The 21,668-nt window shown below is 41.5% G+C and overlaps 1 protein-coding gene across 1 annotated transcript in view; it reads left to right on the forward strand.

The window, feature by feature from the left end:
* The first annotated feature begins 15,944 nt into the window (after positions 1-15,944).
* mas (trypsin-like serine protease domain-containing protein masquerade) overlaps positions 15,945-21,668 on the forward strand; it is a 107,528-nt gene continuing 101,804 nt past the window's right edge. The window contains exon 1 of the mRNA XM_071595729.1: positions 15,945-16,145. Within this exon, the coding sequence (XP_071451830.1) occupies positions 15,945-16,145 (201 nt within the window). The remainder of the gene's footprint in view (positions 16,146-21,668) is intronic.

Genomic DNA, 21,668 nt, shown 5'->3' on the forward strand with positions numbered 1-21,668 from the left:
TGGAAGCAGGACTACATTGCAGTGTGCAACTTGTACCTGGCTACTGCTAGGATGGCTATGCCGTTTTAAGTCAATACAAAATTACGGTAGAGCTGGCGCTAATTGCGATGAATATTGAAAAAACACCGGACGAATGAAGTGGGCATTTTTTATATTTAGAAAGCTGAGGATTGTGTTAGCAAACACATTAACAAAACGTGTTAACTTCATAACGTGTTATTAAAATCTCACTGGTCGCTGGCTTCTTATGTTTTTTGACATTAGGTGTTCTGTCTATTTAAAGGTAGGTTTTTCGCAGTTCCTATCGGCCATGTACTTTGGAGTAATGTGAGGACTGCGTGAACTCTTTCATTGTTCTACTTCATTTCTTTCTTTATTTCTTCGGAACTTCTGCCCTCTTTCATGATGTCCGGAAAGCCGTCTTTTCTCCCTCCACTCCGCCCGTATAACGTTCCTCCTTCTGTCACGGCCTTCAATATCCAAATACCTCTCAATATTTATTTATATCCTACCTAAGGCAGAGAAAATATAATACATTATTATTGTTGTTGGAATAACATCGTTTAAGGTTGGTTTTGGATGAACTCTGACTGAACGACGATTCGCTCCTTTGCATCTCCTAAAAAAAACTCAACCTGACATCTGACAATAAACCCTTCTTCAATTCAGGATACTTCCTACTTGCTGTCCAACATTTCTAGCCTATTCCTACCCCTTCCTTGTTTGCATAGCTCTATCCCCTATCACATTCTTGAATATCGCACCGCCAAAGCTCAAAATACTCTGCATATCCACCTTTCCCGACTTTCCGTTGAGCCTCTACAAACATTCCTCCTTCCTCCACCACCATTCCTAGAACTTACTCTTTTGTTTTCCTTTCGGTCCATTTATATTTTTCCCTCGCTCACCTACATTCACATCTTTCTCACATTTCTCAAATATCTCTATTCAAAGCTCATCTATTCTTTAATGAAAATGTTTTCGCGGCCAAAACCGCGAACCATATCAAAGATTAAAAGAGCATTTCCTTAATGTCCTTTTTGAAATTAATAATGAGAAGGTACAGCTTTCGTACTTGAATACTTAGAAAAATAAAATCATTTCATAAGTGAATAGCTATATGGTTTTTGTAGGTCAGGTAAATTGTAATTACAATGATGAACCATTTGTTAGAACGGTGGCAATTTCTAGTAAATTCCACTCGAATTATGAGTTTAAAGAAATGTATGAATAAAATATATCTAATTAATAGGTTTATTTACTTATTAAATGGTGTTATTATTGAACTCCTTTCTACACCAGAAATATAATCACGGATCTAAAATTCATTGGACTTAAATGATGCAGACGTATATTTATTTAATTTCAAGGACTCAAAATTTGCAAAATTCCAAAACCTACCATAATATACAGGTAGGTAAAATAGCAGTACATAGGAAATTCTTGTTATTTTAAGAAAATCAATATCTATACATTTACCAATAAATTAATAATACACGTATGTTTTTCGTTTTTGCTCTTATGGTTGTTACTTACAGATAAAATATATCCCAGTATTTTATGTAGCAAAATGGGATTAAATTGTAAATTTTGAATAAAAAATTTTCATTTTCTTAATTTTCAAGCAGTGTTGGGTGTTACGAGTTATTTTACAGTTTTCCCTTTGAAAAAGAAAATTCCAGGGATCTTAATTGATTCACGCGATTTGTTTCACGACTAGGCGATGAGGGAAGTGTATTGTAATTGAACATTCGGACTACTCCACAGAAACTGGGGACGTTCTGTGGTAAAATACGTACACTTGTACTTTTCCAATGAAAACTCAAAAGTTTCTGAAGTTAATGCATAAAGAAGTTGAGTTAAAGTTAGCGAATTTGACTACCGAACAGACTGGTGCACAGAATTCTTATTCTCTAGCAAAATTCATAGAAGTAGTAAGGAAGGAGGTGACCGCGGCTGCTGTCATTTACGTCATTAGGGATAGGCGGGTAATTTGGTAGGGGCAGGCTATACAGGGAATAAAGGAAGGGTGGAGAAAAACCTGACGTAAGAACTAGCCTGCTCCTTATGAAAGTCGCCCAGGGGCAACACAATTTAACGTCCCATCTGACGGACGAATAACAGTTCGGGTACGATAAATTTTTTGCGAGTCAGTTTTTGGGTGTACATACGATGCCCCACTATTTCAGTTACTGGACACTCATATGACAGTCGCATGTCCGCACATAACAATACTTTAGGAAGAAATCCAGAATACTGAGTTGACATCCGAGTGGGCTAGACTATTTCGACCAAATCGCCCGGCTCGAACTCTAAGTATGCAGCGTAATTTTTATCTACAGTTTCCCACGACCATCAAAGAAATGATTAATTTATTCCATCATCAATAATTCATATTTTACCCAAAGATTGTTTGATCCGATCTGCAAAGCATACTGCTGACACGCTCTCGACATGCAGAAACGATTCACTTTTCTCGTGGAATCGATCTGTTTTTCGATTCGATAAAAATCGATAACCACGATTCGACTTAAGTGTGCATCAGTTAACTTTACGAGTCAAATTCTACGTGTCACTAGGTTCGACCCAAACGTAGAATATCGAAAAAACCGTTCTTCGATATATCGAAAAAACATTTCGACTCGTGCGCGCTCAGCTTCTGCGCATATCCCGTGTGACTGTGTGGGTTCGTTCCCGCGCCCACCACCCCACTCCTTCCTCTCCTCACCACCGCCGATTGCACACTTCAATGACTGACTAAGAGACGTCTGGAGGTGAAATAACGGGGTTTTACCTCCCCCCCACACACACACGCCCCTCTTTAACTCCCGTCCCATCCTTCCTCTTTTTTTTCACCCTCTCCTCTCCACAAACCCCTCTCTCTCCCCCGCGACCAGGCACTTCTCCCCTCCCTCTCACCCCGCCTCTTCACCTAACCCTGCCTGTATCCCCCCCACTCTCTCCTCCTCCTCCACCCCTTACGTACAAATCTCGAGAGGCAGGGTGTGCGGAGTGAGAAAGAAAAAAAAATGAACTCCCATGATTGCGTACCAAAAGGCTTTGCGGTCGTTCCGCTCCGCGGTGAATGTTTTCGGGTGCGCACGGCTCACCAGCGCGTGTCCCCCTACCCTCCTCCCACACTTCGCTCTCTCCGTGCTCATGTGTGTGTCTCACACGCCACCCTAGTCCCAACCCCCCAGACTCCGTCCCCCCCCCTGGGATTGCTGGAGGTGTCCACGCAGACTCAATTGAAGCTCGTCCATCGCTGTTCTGTAAACCTCCCCTCGCCTGGTCAGCTGGTCCTCGAGCGGGAACAATCCATGGGAAAGTATGCCGTCAATATTACAATATTTGCTATCACCAGAATCTTCGCCATTTGAAGTGATTTAAAATTTAGACGGACGGAGACGGCGATGACCCAGAAGCTCCGTTTTTTATAATCAAAGGATAGGGCTTAACCCAGCCATTGAAAATGAGCTCTAATTATGCCTAATTGAGGAGAAATGACAAGTAACAGTCTAGTCAGTTCCTTTCCTTGTACCAACAGCAGTATTATACTAAATACTAAAACTATATGCACAAGAGTTTAGATATTAAAAAAATAATAACACAAAGGAATATATTAAACAATAAGTATAAACGATAAGTAATAAGCAAAAAGTGTAGAAATAAATAGCAAGAAATGTAATGAATGTATTACAATGTAATCATTGTAATTAAATAGGATTATAAATGTAACAGCAAGAATCTAGTTAACTTTGAGCAAATAAATCATAAGTAAACCATAACTGATACCATTGCAACGATGAGAAAATTGTATGATAATGTACCCGTAATCGTAAGAGGGGTAAACATATGCAGGAACTCTCAATGTGAATACAATTTGCATTGCATTGTATAATTGCAATAATCACGGCACATTCCTTGAATCAGCCGTGAGTATTGCGGAAAAAATGAATAACCACAGCCAATCTACTAGTACTTGTGCGTCTACGAAATATCCCGAAAGCATATACGTCTACGAAATACCCCGGTCCACGAGGACGTGCAGCGGAGTGTTAGGACATTTTATCCATTGATACCCACTTATGAATAAATATTACTATAACTTGAAAGCAAGCATTAAGCATACGCGCACTGCAAACTTACAAGCTTGCATGTGTGTCTCCATTATGTAATAATGAGTGTGTTCAATCAAAGTTTTAGATTTTTCTCCTTGAATTTAGCAAATAGGAGTGGTCTACGTCTGATGTTTTTATGGTCCAGTCTGTCATTGCAATTTGGGGCTATAATATTCTCCTCGGTGTCTGTGGTGAATCCCGGTGTTTTTGTGCCTCCCTAATAGTCTTAGTCTAGCTTGCTCCCATCGTGGCTCTAGGAGCTCCCATCCTTATTCCTACGGTATTCCCGCCATGCTCATTGCTTTCTCGTTGCAATTAACAAAAAACCTTGAAGCTCTTTGAACTTTTTCGTAGAACTTAATTCAAGTGTAGTCGAAAAATTCAGTTTTTGAAGATGTTCTGTCAACCGTAAAATCCCAGCACTTGGATTTTTACTGTGATTTTACGAAAACACCACGCTAGATTCTTCGGACTCCGGAAACCGTTCATTCTTTCACTTGATTACCTCGCCAACTGCTAATAGAATCGTCCGGAGAAATCTTAAGTACGCGTCCATTGCATGGGATCCGGTCGGGAACGGTTTCATATGGGACACGAGTGACTTTCAAACGCAGGGCAGCCTGATTCGTTAAAAAAAAACTGTTATGGCAAGATTAAAATGATCGTCGCTACGATGCTTGAGCAACTGGGTCGGGAATCTCACGAGGGCAGAAGACCTAATGCCGGGTTGATATTATTATGAAAGAGCCTGAAGTCGATTGATCACCGCTGAAGTCAACTGTCGCAGTCCTCAGAATAAGGTTTTATGACTTCCCCATTCTTCTCCGCACCTAAATATCGAAAGTTTCCTATCCACGCCTCCCCTTTTGCCTCAAGGACTAAGTTTCCGAGCGGTACAAGGTTACGCTCAGTATTAAAGTTTTAATTAGTTTTTTCTTTACACTTTTATATGAGACCCTTCCCTTTTTTTTCCTTCCTCCTCAAAAAAGTTTCCTTATCTAATGAAATTCTTAATATGAAGTCTTTGCTCGATTGCCTACCTTTGTGTAAAACACTCCATAAAAATGTGAAAACTTCATACCTGCTCTAGTAAATGTCTATTTTAATATTTAATTTAGCCTTGTTTTTTGATAACCTAAAGGTTTTTTTATTATTGATTCTCAATCAATCAATAATCAATCCATCTCACTGGTTCTGCATCGCGCTCACAGCAAGATTTCAATCCTCTGGTTGACTGAATAACTAAAGCGTGATAATCTGCAAATTTAATTATTTCGTGAGTTTCCCACCTACATTCATTTGAGCCTCCAGCCCTTCCCATGCCTCTCCCACAATATTATCCGTGTTTTCTGCGGAATGCATGGATGATCATGGGCATCCTATCTTATTATTTCCCATTCACATTCCATTCTGAATTTGTTCTACCATCGCGAAATGCGATGCATGGACTGATTTCTGACTAGTCGCGTAATACTTCAATCCACGACTCTCTTCTGCAAATATTTCTTCAGTAAGCAAAGTTCACTCTGTCGAACGACTTATTCAATCCGCGAACAAACATAATACATGTTAGTACCAATTAAGTGTTATACTTCTTTCTATCGGTGATCTCATTGATACCATGGCATCAGGCATACCCAAGCTCAAGCACCAAGCATGCCTTTATGAAACCAAACAAATATTCCCCTAAGCGATCATTTGCTCTTTCCTTCATCCTTTTACTAATGATCCCACGCACTATCTTTACTGCTGCCGAAAAAAACGATGCATTAGTTCTCACGTATTTCATCTTTTAAGAAATGGTATTTAAGACTGCAAGAAGAACTCTGTCTATTGGCCATATTTCTTCCTTACAATTTCTACAAATTGGCCCAAATAGACTCTTCTTGTAATGTTTTATTTTTAATATATACCCTGCATGCATTCATCTACCTGTGAAAAATGATGACAAACAGTACGTATATAAAACAGTAAAAAAAGATGAGGTACTTCGATGTTTGGGTGAGGGCGAATTCATTTAGGACACTTTCTAGAAGAAGACAAACTAATTGAAGACATGATAGTAGTAGTAGTTTTGAGGGGAGGCGACCGACAGCTAAGGTCATTTGCGCCATAGGGGAAGGACAGGAAAGGATGAAGGGTGGAGAGAAACCCGGCGTCGGCATTAGCCTACTCTTTACGAAAGGCGCCAAGGGGTCCGCGGCTTAACGTCCCATCCGACGGACGGCGTACTCACTCAAAGTGCCCTCCACAAAGCACCGCAAGTAGGGATCGAGATACCTCTGAAAAATATTCAACACCGCCGGGATTTGAACCCGCGCCCTCAGGGTGGGAAGCCAGTACGTTAGCCCCCGCACCATCTCGATCCCCTTGAAGACATGATGTTTGATAGTTGAAGAAAGATCATAAGTGAATGAATCTAAGTTTAGAGGCACTGCAGAGGAAGGTCAGGATGAATCAAAGCAGGAATCAGTTGATGAAAGACAGCAACGGAAGGAACTATAATGTAATATTAGAGATTGGGATTTAGCAGGGCTGCGTGGCGAATCACTAAATATATTAGTTGCAGCTTAAAATTTTTTTCGGCAATGGAATACATCATGAAATAATAAAATGCTAGTTTTTTCATATCTATTTGTTACGTACAACGAGTTTCTACGCTTTGAAATGCATCATCATCAGGTAAAAATTCTAGTTTTTAAGTCCGAAATGGGGTAGGTATTTCTATAATGCCAGATCAGGGGGATAGGTATGAAGGAATTATAGTGGGAGATGATGCCACTTCATTCAGAGGTTTCCCTGTTTTATTCTACTCCATGGTTTCCAGTCGTTCTGTAACATCGACTAAGGGGTCTTTAGATCCGTAATTAGGTATTTTAAGATCAGACTTTGTTGAATGTGAAGACTCTGTCAGATACCTCGTTAAATATGATAAAGATACAGGGTTCGTCCGGAAAATAAGTGTACTGAGCTCAGGAAAAAAAAAAAAAAATTTATTACACTTTTACATATCTTAAGCTAATATTCCTCAAAATAGGACCCTTGTGAGTCGATACACTTGTTCCAGCGGCGTTCCCATTCCTGGAACGCTCCCGCGAAGGCATCATCGGGAACCTCTCGAAGACACGTCGTCACGGCCTCTTTGACGGCGTCCAAAGTCCCGTATCGCGTTCCTTTCAAACTCCTCTTTATCTTCGGGAACAGAAAGAAGTCCGGTGGTGCCAAGTCCGGGCTGTAGGGCGGGTGCGGCAGCGTTGCCACGCCGTGCTTGGCCAAGAAGTCCGACACGACAAGCGCGGTGTGAGACGGCGCATTGTCGTGATTCAGCCGCCAGATGTTTTTGATCGCTGGCCGGACGCGGGCGACTCGTGCACTATTGTTTTTGGCGCATTACACTGCTCTGCTATCATCCGAACACTAAGACGACGATCAGAGTTCAGTACATCGCGAACTTTTCGCACATTTTCGTCGGTGAGTGTCGTTGATGGGCGTCCAGGCCGTGGTTCGTCGTCGACCTCTTCTCTGCCCTCCACGAACATCTTGTGCCACCGAAAGATCATGTTTCTGGACATGGCTGACTCCCCGTAAGCCTGGTTAATCATACCGACAGTTTCGGTAGACGATTTCCCAAGCTTTACCGCAAATTTGATGGAATAACGCTGCTCCAAAAACTTCGGCATTGCGTTCCGTGACGTGGGTCGAGCGTGGAGGTTCGCGTTAACAGAGCTCCTCACTACACCACAGCTCAGAGCCGACTGCCTTTTTCAGCGTCGCTTGCCAACATACCCCCCTCCAATCGCAGCCCGTCAGAGCGGTGCTGGGCGCGCCTGGAGCGGCGGGAAAAAATCAGTACACTTATTTTCCGGACGAACCCTGTACATCCCACCAAACGTATCCCACAAACCCATCCCAAAAACTCCTTCACCTTGGTTTTTAGACTTCTTCCCGTCTGACCTATAAAAACACTCGGCATCTCCGCATCCACTTTTCAAACGGCACCAGACTGCGCCCATCATCCGGAGACCTGCGGGATATGTCGCGACAGTAGCTTTAATGGAGTTATCCACTAGTTTGCATTAAACCGAAACAATTTCAAAGCGTTAAAATCATTCGCTTTAATCCGGTCTTCGAAATTGTTGCATACTACCTCGATCAAAAAGTTCCCGGAATAACCACCGTGTGGCGCTCCCATCGTTCCGATTTGAGTTCTGTTTTTTTTGTTAAATTGGTACATCTGTTGTTGATATTCCCTTTAAATCTTAGTGTCATAACTTGACATTTGCAAAAGTTACGGTCGGTTTTCGGTATGTCCATCAGTGCTTCCTGCGATTTTTCCATTACTTCCTCTCGGCTGCTAAAACGCGTTCCCCGTAATGGTTTTTTAACTCGATTGAACAGAAAGAAGTCACAGGGAGCCAAATCAGGTGAATTCGGTGGCTGTTGGATGGGATTTGTTGCATTTTTCGTCAAAAAATTACGAATAATGATAGCACTGTGCGACGGTGCGTTATCATGGTGCAAAATCCACGAGTTTTCTGCCCACATTTCTGGTCTCTTTCGGCGAATTGCTTCACGCAAACGTCTCATAACGCCCAAATAATACTCTTTGTTTACTGTCTGGCCTTCTGGCAAAAATTCATGATGCACTACACCGTTGTAATCCATGAAAACCGTCAGCATTGCCTTCTTTTTTGACTGAAAACGACGTGGTTTTTTTGGTCTCGGCTCATTTGGTGAACGCCATTCACTTGCCTGATGTCTGGATTGCGTGTCGTACTCATAAACCCACGTCTCGTCTCCAGTAATGATCCTTTTGATGAATGTGGGATCGGATTCAGCCTCGCAAATCATGTCTTTTGCGACGTCAACACGGTCTCTTTTTTGCATGAAATTGAGGTCTTTTGCTGCTACACGACGGAAACCCAAATCATTAACCACAATGTCTTGGGCGGATCCATAGGCAATGTTCAAGTCCTCCGCTATTTCTCTGATGGTTAATTTGCGGTTATTGACCAACATTTCTTTTACTTTATCAATTTTTTCACCGACTTTCGATGTCGATGGTCTGCCACTGCGTTCATCTTCGATTGACTCACGACCACTTCTGAACCGCTCGTGCCACTGGTAAACGACCGTTTTTTTTAGAGAATCGTTGCCGAAACACTTTTCCAACATTTCCAACGTCCGTGCGCCACTAAATCCGTTTTTTACGCAAAATTTAATACAAGTTCGTTGTTGCAAATTTAAATCCATTTCTGAAATTGTAAAAAATCGCCAACACACACAGAGATAGATGTACTCTTGGCTACGTAACTTTTGCAAATGTCAAGTTATGACACTAAGATTTAAAGGGAATATCAACAACAGATGTACCAATTTAACAAAAAAACAGAACTCAAATCGGAACGATGGGAGCGCCACACGGTGGTTATTCCGGGAACTTTTTGTTCAAGGTAGTATTACGCTTACCGTCTTGCTTCAACAACCATGTCTCCGCGCCGTACGAAACCACTCTCCATACCCTATCTATTTCTTTCCCGTCCTAATTTCGAAGTCCTTATTCTCTAATTCTCCCTCTTCTGCGTTCTCTTCTCTGATGCTGCTTGCGATTACGCTTTGCAAGAATTATGTGTGATGACCATGTGGATGCCTTCTCTCTCCCGCTGCCGGACACGGCACACGCCCAGGGGGAGGGGTTTCGCATTTTCCCGGACTAATGTTATTAATTGCACCCATCATTAATTTTTGGGATAAATAATTGATGTGGTTAACTTTAACTTCCTCAATTTTGTATTTAAAATGGCACCAACACATTACTGGCCAATTCAATGGGGTCAGACGCATTTGCAGTCACCTCACTGAGAAACTGACGGTGCGTGCTCCTACCCTTCGACCTAACTGGCTTTGGTGAGCCTACCAGTGGCAGTTATCATTGCTGCTGCCAGCAGTGCTCTAGCGGTCATCAGAATGCACAAGTCCTTTTACCACGTCAAGGTTGTACTCCATGGGGAGGATAAAAATGATTGGAGAAAATGAAACGGACGGAAAGGAAAACAAATGATGAAGTTCAAGGCGAGGGAGAGGAATAGAGGCGGCTGTGGGAAGAAAGTCGAAGAAGGCAGGACAAACGAGTGCCCAAGATTCCGACGGGCATTGGGATTCTGAAGGCGGCATTGGAAGGGAGAATGCTGGGAAAACAAGGTGGGGGGAGAACCCATTTTGGATTGAATTAAGAGGAGTTGAGGGCATGCAGTGCTTAAGAACGAGGTATTTTAATGTACAGTATGCGATTTACGGGCATTTTGCATCATGCTAGTCAGAACGTAGGAGCGTATTAGTGTGCTCTGTTTTAATAGATCCGAAACCAGTCCTGAGCCTGCATAGAAATGCTAAGGAAAACCGGTTAAGGTAGTTTTTAGATGTAAATTGATTTACTAACACTGTATTTCTATACCTCTCTTAATACGATGCAACAATCACGCTGCAATTAATCCTTCTTAGTTATGATTAGTAATATGCTTACATTAAACATTTAATTAAATGCGATAGTGAAACATGGATTTTTACCATTTTGTGGAAATTCCTGAGATTTCCAATCTCCTTCATAGCCGCGACAAGCCAATTGTGACTTTCTATCTTTTCATAAATTCATAGGAAAAATGCCAAAGCCCAAAATAATTCTAGACACAACGTATTTTCCTCGCAGTATTGTAAGAAAACGGTCGTGTCCTTGCATGTTTGCCTTTTCCTCTTGAAGCAGAAGATGAATTATATGAATTTACTGTTTTTTAGTCTTGAAGTTTAATTAAATTACTCCGTTCAATACCATTCACCCTATTAGTTATATCTATGTTCGAAACATGCAAAACAAAACCAACCTGGAAGGTGTCAAATATAACTTTAAGATATGACTTTTGCGGGAGGGAAACAATTCTTTAGTTTATTTTTCTATGCATAAAAGTGAAGTCGAAATAATTTCTTCTTCGGGTCCAACTACTGTATTTCTATTTTATTATTGAACGCAATATTGAGTGACAATGACTAGGCAACTCTGGGATTGTTGTTAAAAATTTAGTCGTGAATACTAGTACCAAGTTCAAATAACTACTTGTAAATTGGCTTAAAATAATAAATGGCCTAAAGTATATGAAAATTGAAGAGAAGAACTGCATAAAAGTATTGATAACTGGTTGAAATTGATAGTAAATGGCACAGTAATTAGCCAATCGGCGCCATATATCATCGCTGATGCCCATAATTTCACATAGTTAGTACATTTTCCGTTCATACCCACTATTAGCTCCGGTGTTACATTTTTATGGTCCTCTTTAAATGATACCGCAAGAACCTGACAAGTAGTTCGGAACGTAATTCTTTAACGAGGTACCTACTTTTGGCTAACTAAGCAGGGAAAATTGCAAATGACTTTAAATGATTCCTAGAGGGCGGATCTCGATAATATCTAGAATGTCCACGTTAACGCCTCGTTCCTGGTAGAAAGAGGCATTGCCCACAAATGTAAGGGGCAGAAGGAATATTAATTGCCCTTCTTCTTTATCTCCATAGTTTCTCAATCTCGTCTGATGTTCAATACACGCAAACTGTTTCTTGTAGAATTATAATGATGGAGCTGAATGATATGATTGCGCAAAATCTTCCTGCCTTCGTTTAATCTTTAAATTACACCTTTTTATTTCGGACAAGTATAGGTACTTGCTGAATTCACCTCTTTAGTTTTTTGATAGAAAGTGTTTTATCAGCAAGTACATTTTATAATTTGAAAATATATGCACGGTATAAGAATTAAAGCGGAACAAGTATTTGAAATTCTTTTGACTTCCAGTTGTAACAAATAAGAATGATCATTGATCAGACTTGACCGTTGCCAACAAGACAATTACCTAATTGCAACGATAAATTCTTAAATAAAAATAAATATTAGTTTTCAACTCCACGAGTAAATTGCTCTAAATAGATACCTAAATTACACACAGACTGAGAGGTCGTATTCTCATTAAATAGGCACCGTATGAATATTTTTCCTCGCTAAATTATTTCAAGTTCCTTTATCTAGGTTTCCTCCTTCAAAATTTTTATTACTGGTTATATTATTTTCATGTTTTTCATTGTTTCTGTAAGGAAATAAACGCAGACCTCATTATTTTAGAAAGCAATGTTTATCTGGCAGAGCTTTAGATCTTTTAAAAAGAGACGTATCAGGCGTGATATGGTTGACTACCATGATAAATTAAAAATTGACAATTTTCCACAAAATAAATTTTATTTTGTGGATAATTGCCGATTTTTAATTAATTTAGTTCTTTTGCGCTCTCAATATTATAAAGATACCCTAAATATGAAAACGAGATAGCCGAGACTGTAAACTTGATTGGTACTAGGTTGTAAAGGGGGGTGGGAATAAAACAAAGTTACAAGTAAGGGGAAGATAGGGAACACACACTAGGTCGATTGGGTATTTTTGGGAAACAGTGACCCGTGTATACCTCAATCACACACAAAAAGACAAAATTATTAATAAAAAATAGAACAAAATTACAACCACTCGTTCCCTAAGGTTTGTTAAGGAATAATAATCACTCTCGTGAATCGCATTCACACACACAGTCAAGGTTTTACAAGGATTCCTACTATGCTAGTGACCCATGTAAATATGCGGATTTCATTATCAAAATCAAAATAATAGATATTCCATCGGTCTGTCACCTCTGTTCAACTCACGTCTCAAAGAGTCACGTCTCTGAGAACTGGAGCGTGGATGCAATCGTGATGAAAATAACTTGAAAAATGAGATTTTTCGAAAAATTTCACTTCTCCGTGTTCCTATAGATCTCAATGTTCACTAACCCTTGGGAATTACACGCCGGAACTAATACAGATATGATGCTGCAGGAAAATAAATTAGGCAATTTCCAACCCATTTGAAAATTTTGAAATTTCACTTTGATATAACTTACCCCATTTCCAAATCCAGCAGATCATCGCCACTTACCCCAATTTTCAGTCTGTTCTCGACCAGCTGTGGTTCTGAAAATTGGCATGAGGAATATTTTTCGAACGCATTGAAAGGGTCATAATCTTGATTTGGAAGGACTGTTTTGAAGGTTCTTCAAAGGTATCTGACTCCAATTAACTGGGGGTGATCATTGAAAGTGGACAAAGTTTGAATTGGTGCTGCATTGAAGGCATTGTAGAGCAAGGGTATAAGGAACTATCTCGACTATTTTTCTTATGATAATAATATGGACGGTAGCCAGTGAATGATGACCGCCAACTCTCTTTCAAAATCAAAAGTTTACTTTCATGTTTAAGCTGCACCTTGATCTGACATATTTACATTTAATAAATGAGAGAGTTTGCTCCAAAAATACATACTCTTATGACGCAGTAATACAAACTGAAAATATAAATAGTTAAGTCTATCATGGAACATCGATTTATAAGAGGGCTTCTCTGAAAAAAACTAAGGTACCGCCAAATCCTTTGGGTTTCAAGACCTTACCTAGCATTACCCTGGCGATATCTGTCACCAATATCATGTAATAAGTCTCCAAATTCTTATTTTTATTTAGAGTGTCATAGAATCAAACAATACGTATCAATTGAAAATATAAAGCCATTTAAAAACTTCAGAATAAATAAAAACAGCATTGCCAATGAAAAATAATCTTTTCTTCAATCGTACAACCATGTTGTATGGAAAGAGAATTACCAGAAATAAAGTAAATACTGTATCCAACATATCTCGGTTAACAATAAAAAATCACTACAAAACATAAACTTTTAGTGGACAAAATTACTATCAACCACATTTATCGATTTCGAAGGACGGTTTGATGGGAGAGGGTGTAGCTCGCCTAGTACTAAGACCAACGGTGTGTGAAATTCACACATTTAGGGTAATAAGGCCCGGTTCCTGATCCTGTGGTTATCCTATAGTTTCCCAGGAAGATCTGATGCCCGAAGAATCATAACAGCTTGGATGAAGCTGAATGCACCCAGAGGCGTAACCTTATAAAACTGGAAATTCCTACCGGAAGCTATGCGAAAAAGAGAAAGGGAAACCTATGAATTCTAAAAAACCTAATGATTGTGATTTATTTCCGGGTTAATGCGGGCCGCAGCTTTTCTTTCTTTTATAATTTCATCGTCAACCCTCTCATTTTGCAATTCATCTCTCCGCTCTCGGATGCATGACCGTGCCTGCGTACGCAAAACTGACTTTCCAAAATGTGCTGGACCTCTTCAGATTAAAGATGTCTCCGCAAATTCAGCCCATAGACTAATTATGCGCTGTAGACTAAGGACTACGCGTTTTTGCAACACATTCTACACTTAATCTACATTCCGAATATATTTAGTTCTAACTCCCCCGGGCTCGATTCCCGGGTGCGCCTCTGGGCATCCTCCAGAGGCGCACCCGGGCCTGGGCAGCTCCACCCAAGCTGTGTGATTTTTCGGGTACCAGATCTTACTGGGAAACCATAGCCGGCGCAGGTAAAGGAACTAGGCCCTCCGCCATGATATGTGTGTTTCTCACGCCGTCGGGCTTAGTACTGGGTGAACTCTATCATCACCTATCCAACCGATCTTCGGGTTGATAACCACGTTAGATCTATTTACACTACGTAAAATGCATTTTCATGTCTATCAATGTCCTCCCCACTAATTGACCTTTTTTGTGTCGTTCAGATTTTTAAACAGCCATCAAGTGATAACTTGTGTATTGAGATTTACGACCACGAATTATTTTATTGTCACTAATTGCCAAACGTAATCGTAACTCTCAAACATAAGTGAAAGACAAAAATGTACTGGTCGTGTACATTTAAATTGACGCTTGAAAGGAAGTGTGGCAGGTGGTGTTAGGACATCACCCGTAAAACAAAACCAAATGCAAAATAAACAAACTCATCAAAATTATTAGAAGATCTAAGTTAGGAATCAGTCACGTAGCGAAGGTTAAATTACAAATCAAATGTATTGCATAAATTGGAATTATGTTCCTTTAGCAATGATGTTGAAATGTATCATTAGCCCCGTCGTACCACCGTAGGAGAGCTCATATTAATAAAATTCGAGCGATTAAGTGTAGAAAAATAACTTTAAAATGCCATTTTTCTCTCGAATGATAAGAGGTCAGAATAACGTTGTCCAACTCTTCTAGGAGGGAAAGGTGTTTTAGTTCAAGGGTACTCTGGTTTGTCATCACCCCCTACCACACACCCTAGCGGTGGCTTACAGGCTACTATATAAATCTAAATCTAAAAAGCATGCCAATTCACATCCACACAACCGTATATATTATGCAAAACCCGTTTTACTTACACTCGTGCTAATACATATACTATCAACTAAGACATACATTCACCAACAAATATACCAGATGTCTGCGCAGTGTTATATCCTCTCCTCGCGTGTAATTATAGTGTATACGCTATATCTATTATCACTTCGATTTCTTACTATTATTATTTCTAAATTTCCGAGGAAAGAACGGATATTTGTGTCTATCTGTACTGGAGTCCATCTTCCTTATCTTATCTTTACAGACTAACCTATCCAAATAGTGTGGGGTCATAATAATTCACTTTGTATCAGTGTGTGGTTTATATACAGCGCTGTATTACGTGATTTCCTGCCTCGGTTGTCTTACGCGTTGTTTACGAGTGGTCGCAGAAAATTGTAAGAGAGGTGCACAACATTGAAATAAATAATCATCGACTTTGAAGTGATTTCCACGTAGATCATCTTGAATTTTGGTCACGCCGCATTGTTTGTCGCTCCAAGCCTACCTTTTAAACTATGGGAATCTCCCCCTGCCCCATTGCCTATGACCTGGATGAATCCGGCAGCAAAGCTGTACTGAATGCAGCATCAGCTGAGTTGTTCATCACCAGTCTCGGTCATGAGCTCTCATCCTACCCCTCAGCCCCCCTCCCACCACCCGCGCACCACCATCCTCGTGTGCCCGAGGGCAGGAACTCTTCCCTCGCGCCCCCTCTCGTGACGTGCTCACGTGGAGAATCGAAGACTTCGTCCTTCCCACGCTCGGAAGTGACCTTGGGAGGGGACGCAATACAAGACCCCCCACAGCCAAAGGGGTTGAAACGGTTTGCGAATGAAAAAAAGAGAGAGAAGGCGTTACCTGATTTCCGTTCCGTTTCTTTTCTGCTATTTTTTTTCTCGATCCGAACGTTTTTTATTTTTTCCTCCGTGATTTGCGTTCCGTTTGTTTCCGAAAACAAATCCGTTCCCTCTCCCTCGTGTGTCGCTCCGTTCCAAAAATGTTTTCGTACCTTTCCGTTTCTCTTCCCTCTCCGAAAGATAATAGGGTATGGTAATGTGCGTCTTTGCATCCGACCTTCACCACCGGTTTAACGATACTTGTAATTTACGTGTAGGAACCGATATTGATCTCAGCAATTGTAAACAAAATTGATTATATCAAATATTAATTCTCCACTAAATGCACGCTAATTTTCAATTACAATAAATTTGCTTATAGCATCTATTTGCTCAAATTTGCAACAAGGAGAATGTTTCGTCTTTCCGTTCCGCGTCGCCTGCCATGCGTTTGGCGTTAACGCAAATTCACTTGATCGCCTCAGCACAGCAGCTAGCTGCAGCTAAGCAGAATCATATTTTATTGTTGATTGGGATATATTTTAGAATTTGGAAATAAGCGGTAGTATATTATTATATTTTATATATTTTTTACTATATATTTATCTATTTTTATATTTATATCATTGTATTTGTATATATTTATGCATATATGCATATATATCTATATATATATAATTATATATATATATATATATATATATATATATTTATATTTATATGTATTTATTTATTTATTTTTATATTATAAATTGACTTACTTTCGAGGTAATCCTCTTATGTATGTACTGCAGATGCAATACAATGTATTCTAAGGAACTCATGAAAAAGTTAAAGAGAATGTTTGGACAAACAATTCTTTAAATTTTACAAAATATCCTTTTAAGTGTAAACTCAATAAAACTTGATTGATTTTCCTCCCTATACAATATTTTGTTCTCCCAATACGTTTATAGAGCTCTGGGTCCACTACTTGTGACTGGTGCTTACTTATAATTTCCGTAAAGTGAGGATGTTTTCAAGAAATGAAGGCAATGCTCGATAAATTTTTAAAGATCAAAGGCTATCCAGTAATTTATTTACAGTTCATGAGCATCCGGAACTTTCAGAAGTTATCAGTGCATCCCCAAAGATGGCGCCGGGAGTCCACACGCGTCGTGAATATTAAAGAGGAAAATCACTCCATTTTTTTTATTCAATTGACGATTAATATAAAACGACTCCACAACATTTCTTCAGAATCAGTTCATTTTTTTAGTATTGCCATCATCTAAAGATTCCCATTGATCTCCAGCATTAGTTATCCATTCGATGGTTCTGATTGTTTCCAGTAATATTTATCCCTATTTATTATAAAAGTCCCTCTCAGGAACCCGTATAATCACTCTGTCTAACGTTCTTTCCATGAATTTTGCGTTTGTATATGCGAAAAAGAGTTTTAAGGGCTTCTCCTTCTGTTTGTAGAAGAAGATAGTTGTGCCACCTAAACTTTCGTAACACGTGCGAATCCTTTGGTGTCTATGTATATTTGTGTTGGCCGACGCCATTTCGCTATTTCATTTGATTTATAATTATGCATGCGTACATGTATATACATATATATAATATATGTTAAATGTATAAATATTTTTATACGGCAAATGTCCAGAAAGTAACTTACGTTTGTGTGTATCGAGCGAAGTAGCGGGGGGAGCCGAATGTTCGCTGTATGGACACACACACTAGCGCAGTACACCTCGAGCTGCACTCCTTGGAAGGCCGCACCTGTCGTTTTTATTGTCTTTTGTTCACAGTAGCGAGTCAAAATTAGCAATAAAATTAGAAATCCCGTAAAATGTAAAATCCGCTAAGCGATAAGGTTTTTACTGGGAATGAACTTCAAAGCTAGTAGTAGTATTTAGGGGAGGCGACCGACAGCTAAGGTCATTTGCGCCATAGGGGATGGACAGGAAAGGATGTAGGGTGGAGAGAAACCCGGCGACGGCATTAGCCTACTCTTTACGAAAGGCGCCAAGGGGTCCGCAGCTTAACGTCCCATCCGACGGACGGCATACTCACTCAAAGTGCCCTCCAAAAAGCACCTCAAGTAGGGATCGGAATACCTCTGAAAAATATTCAACATCACCGGGATTTGAACCCGAGCCCTCTGGGTGGGAAGCCAGTACGATAGCCACCGCACCGTCTCGATCCCCCAAACTTCAAAGCTGCTGACATTCATCGGGAAATGTGTGATGTGTACCGACTAAGTAATGAGTGAGCGCTGTGCGTCAACGGTGTTGTTAATTTAAGAATGAATGGACAAATAACCATGATGTCCAAAAACTGGTCATCCGTCAGTTCATCTGTCACTAGGCTAGGCCGACCACTGTGGTCCTCGTTGTGAACATTGGTGCGGCCATTTTTAAACTGAACGCACCACTACTTCACTTCGCTATCACTCATTATTCCATCTCCGTAACCCTCACAATGTTGCATGCGAATTTCAATTGGCTTGTGGTTTTTTGTCAGTAATAACCTAATAACAGATCGCACTTCACAACTCGCAGGATATTATATTGCAACGCGTAATTTAACAGTTCGCAGTGAGCAATTTAGAAGAAACACATTTTTCCTTTTAACACAGTAGGATGCGTACTGAGAGTAGGGGAGTTTAGACACCAAGATAGCGGCTCTAGCTCTACCCACCGTCGCGCTAGGCCGAAACGTAAGTTTCCTGACAGCCCCCGTGCGTGTGTGTGTGTGTGTGTGTATATATATATATATATATATATATATATATATATATATATATATATATATATATATATATTAGTTCCTTTCCTCTTGTGTATTGTCTATTTCTCCTTTGGTGGGTGAAACAGCCCCCTGACGCCATCTCTTAGCTAAAGAATCGGGGCGCTTGGCGACATATTAGACCCACGGATCTCAGGGTAAATTACGTTTCCTCGATAGCTGCCTTGATAGCAGGACGTGCCTGTGTTCACCGAGTGTCTAAAATCGCCGGCGTCCGAGGCTTCGGTCGCCGGGGTTTGGAGAGCGGCACTGCCGGACTCTCTCGGAAATCGAGGTTCCGATCGTGTTTTGTTTCGAGCGGCGGTTGACCGCCTAGTTCATCAAGAAGCGCGCAGTTTGACTCTCGACTTCTTCCGCCGGGAAGGCCGTACTTTTGTTTTGTTTAGTGGATCAAGACTGACCTTGACGCCTGGTGTAGAGCTTAGGCTCCTTTTGTTTGCTACCGCCGGGTGCGTGTGGCGGGGAGGGAGCGTTCGTGAGTGTTTTATTTCCCTTTAAAGTGCTCGTTTTTTTTTGTTGCGCTTTCCTTCTTCATGCTAGTGTGCTGAATTTGATTTCTTCAAATGGCTGTGCGCCGTTTAAACACGCTCGCCTTGCAAGTTGACGAGAAGGCGAAGCCCCCTACCCCGTTGGAGGTCCACCTCTTCACGTTAGAGTCGCTGGGCCTCACACCCGAAGAGATAGTGGCGATCCAATTTGGATACAATCGCCATTTGATATTCCTGAAGTTGGCAACCGAAGCTACAATGACTAGGATTTTAGACAATACTCCGCGGAAACTACCGTTTCCGTCTTTAAGTGACCAGAGGACGACAATAACAATTGACGAGACTTCCGGCAGCCCGTGTAATGTCAGGGTTCTTTGTCTCCCCGTGGAGACCCCATTGGAAGACATAACAGGCGAGCTCCAACGCTTTGGTAAAATACATCGCTCGTGGGAGAACAGGTGGGAGGGAGAAAATATGGCGCGGGTGCTTACTGGCACCAGGGTTGTGCGGATGACGGTCGAGAGAAATATCCCCTCGTACCTCCACATCGGCGGCAACCGGGCCATCATCATCTATGAGGGTCAGCGCCGCACTTGCGCCCGCTGTAATCAAGAAGGCCACGAGCGCAAGACCTGCCCTCGGAACCAGGGAGGTAAGAGCTATGTGGAGGCAATGATGATGCCCTCCAACCCTAACGCCGCCGTGGAGATGGATCAGCCCGAAGTGGCTGTGGAGGAGAGAGCGCGGTCGCTGCTACTCATCGAGGGTGCGGTCCCGGCTGCTCCCGTTGGTCCCCCGCATCTCCCTTCAATTGGAGGGAAATGTCAGCGGGAGCGAAAATCGTCAACGGAGGAAAGGGAACCGAAAAAGAAGAGGACAGACAAACCCAAACTCCTGGTCTCGAATACCGTTCTACAAATGGTTCACATACCTACCACCTCGCCTAATATCACACGACCTCCAGCCCCCGTCTCCGTGAGCTCGTCAAATGAGGAGGGATGGTCTTTCGCCCCCCCTCCCCCCGCTCTCGCCATCGACACCCTCGCTACGCAATCCTTGCATCACGGGTTTCAAACACCCCAAGAACCTCTGGTGACAGGTGAGGAGGATGCATCTAATTGCGATGTTTTCCAGTCCCCAACAGCTCATCCCTCGACCCCTTTATCATTGACTTTAAAGGAAGCTTCACCGACCCCGGAAGTCGACCCGCATACAAGTTTCCCAAAGTCAAAAATACCACATACCCCATCTTCTTTCCCCATTAAGGACAGTCAATGTGTCGACGATCTTCCCAGCGCTTCTCAAGATACGGACCACAAGCAACTATCTCCCCTGATTTTTCCCGACCACAACCCTTCCGCAGATGAGCCCCAGTCCGCCACTCCGACCCTCCCCGAGGGTGCGTCCTGCCCCTTGGCGGCCCCCAGCGGTGATCCTTCGAAGAAGGCCCCCTGTGGAACGCTGCCGAGTTACCCGCTCTACGTGGAGACCACGGCTGGCTCTTCCTCTTCGGACGAGGCTGGGGGGGAGGGATGCGGCGAAATGCCGCGTCTTCGCTCGTCGACCCGTTGGACGAGGCGTCCCGGGAAACGGCGAAGCACTCGTCGCCCGGGGTCGAGTCACGACCGGAGCGACGCTAGCCACGATCAGAACTCTGGGAAGTGATGTCCGGTAGCCACCCGGTGCCGGACACACTTCGTCCATCGTTGAAGAGTTTTTTTTTTTGCTGAATAACTGATTGAATCGATAATTTCAACCCTGCCGTTGATAATTTCTTACAATACATAATTTTCCATTGCTAGCTAAAATCTCCCTCCTAATATCTGTGGACCTTGTCTTCCTTTCTTTTTTTTCTTTCTAAATGTTAATGGTCAAATTCACGAGTATGCGTCTGTATGCATATGCTTATGTATGTGCGTGTGGATATGCATGTGTGCGTATGTATGTACAAGTGGATATGTATGTGGTATATGTATCATATATGTATCCATGTATACACTTATACTAAAGAAAAACATGATGTACCCATAATCTGTGACCTGATATCATGCATAATGCTAACAAACTCTGTAATATTCTGAACCGAATAAAATAATTTATATCATAGCTCAAGTGGTTAAGA

Source organism: Hetaerina americana, unplaced genomic scaffold (genome assembly GCF_022747635.1).
Source record: "Hetaerina americana unplaced genomic scaffold, ioHetAmer1.1.p SCAF_7, whole genome shotgun sequence".
Classification (NCBI taxonomy): domain Eukaryota; kingdom Metazoa; phylum Arthropoda; class Insecta; order Odonata; family Calopterygidae; genus Hetaerina; species Hetaerina americana.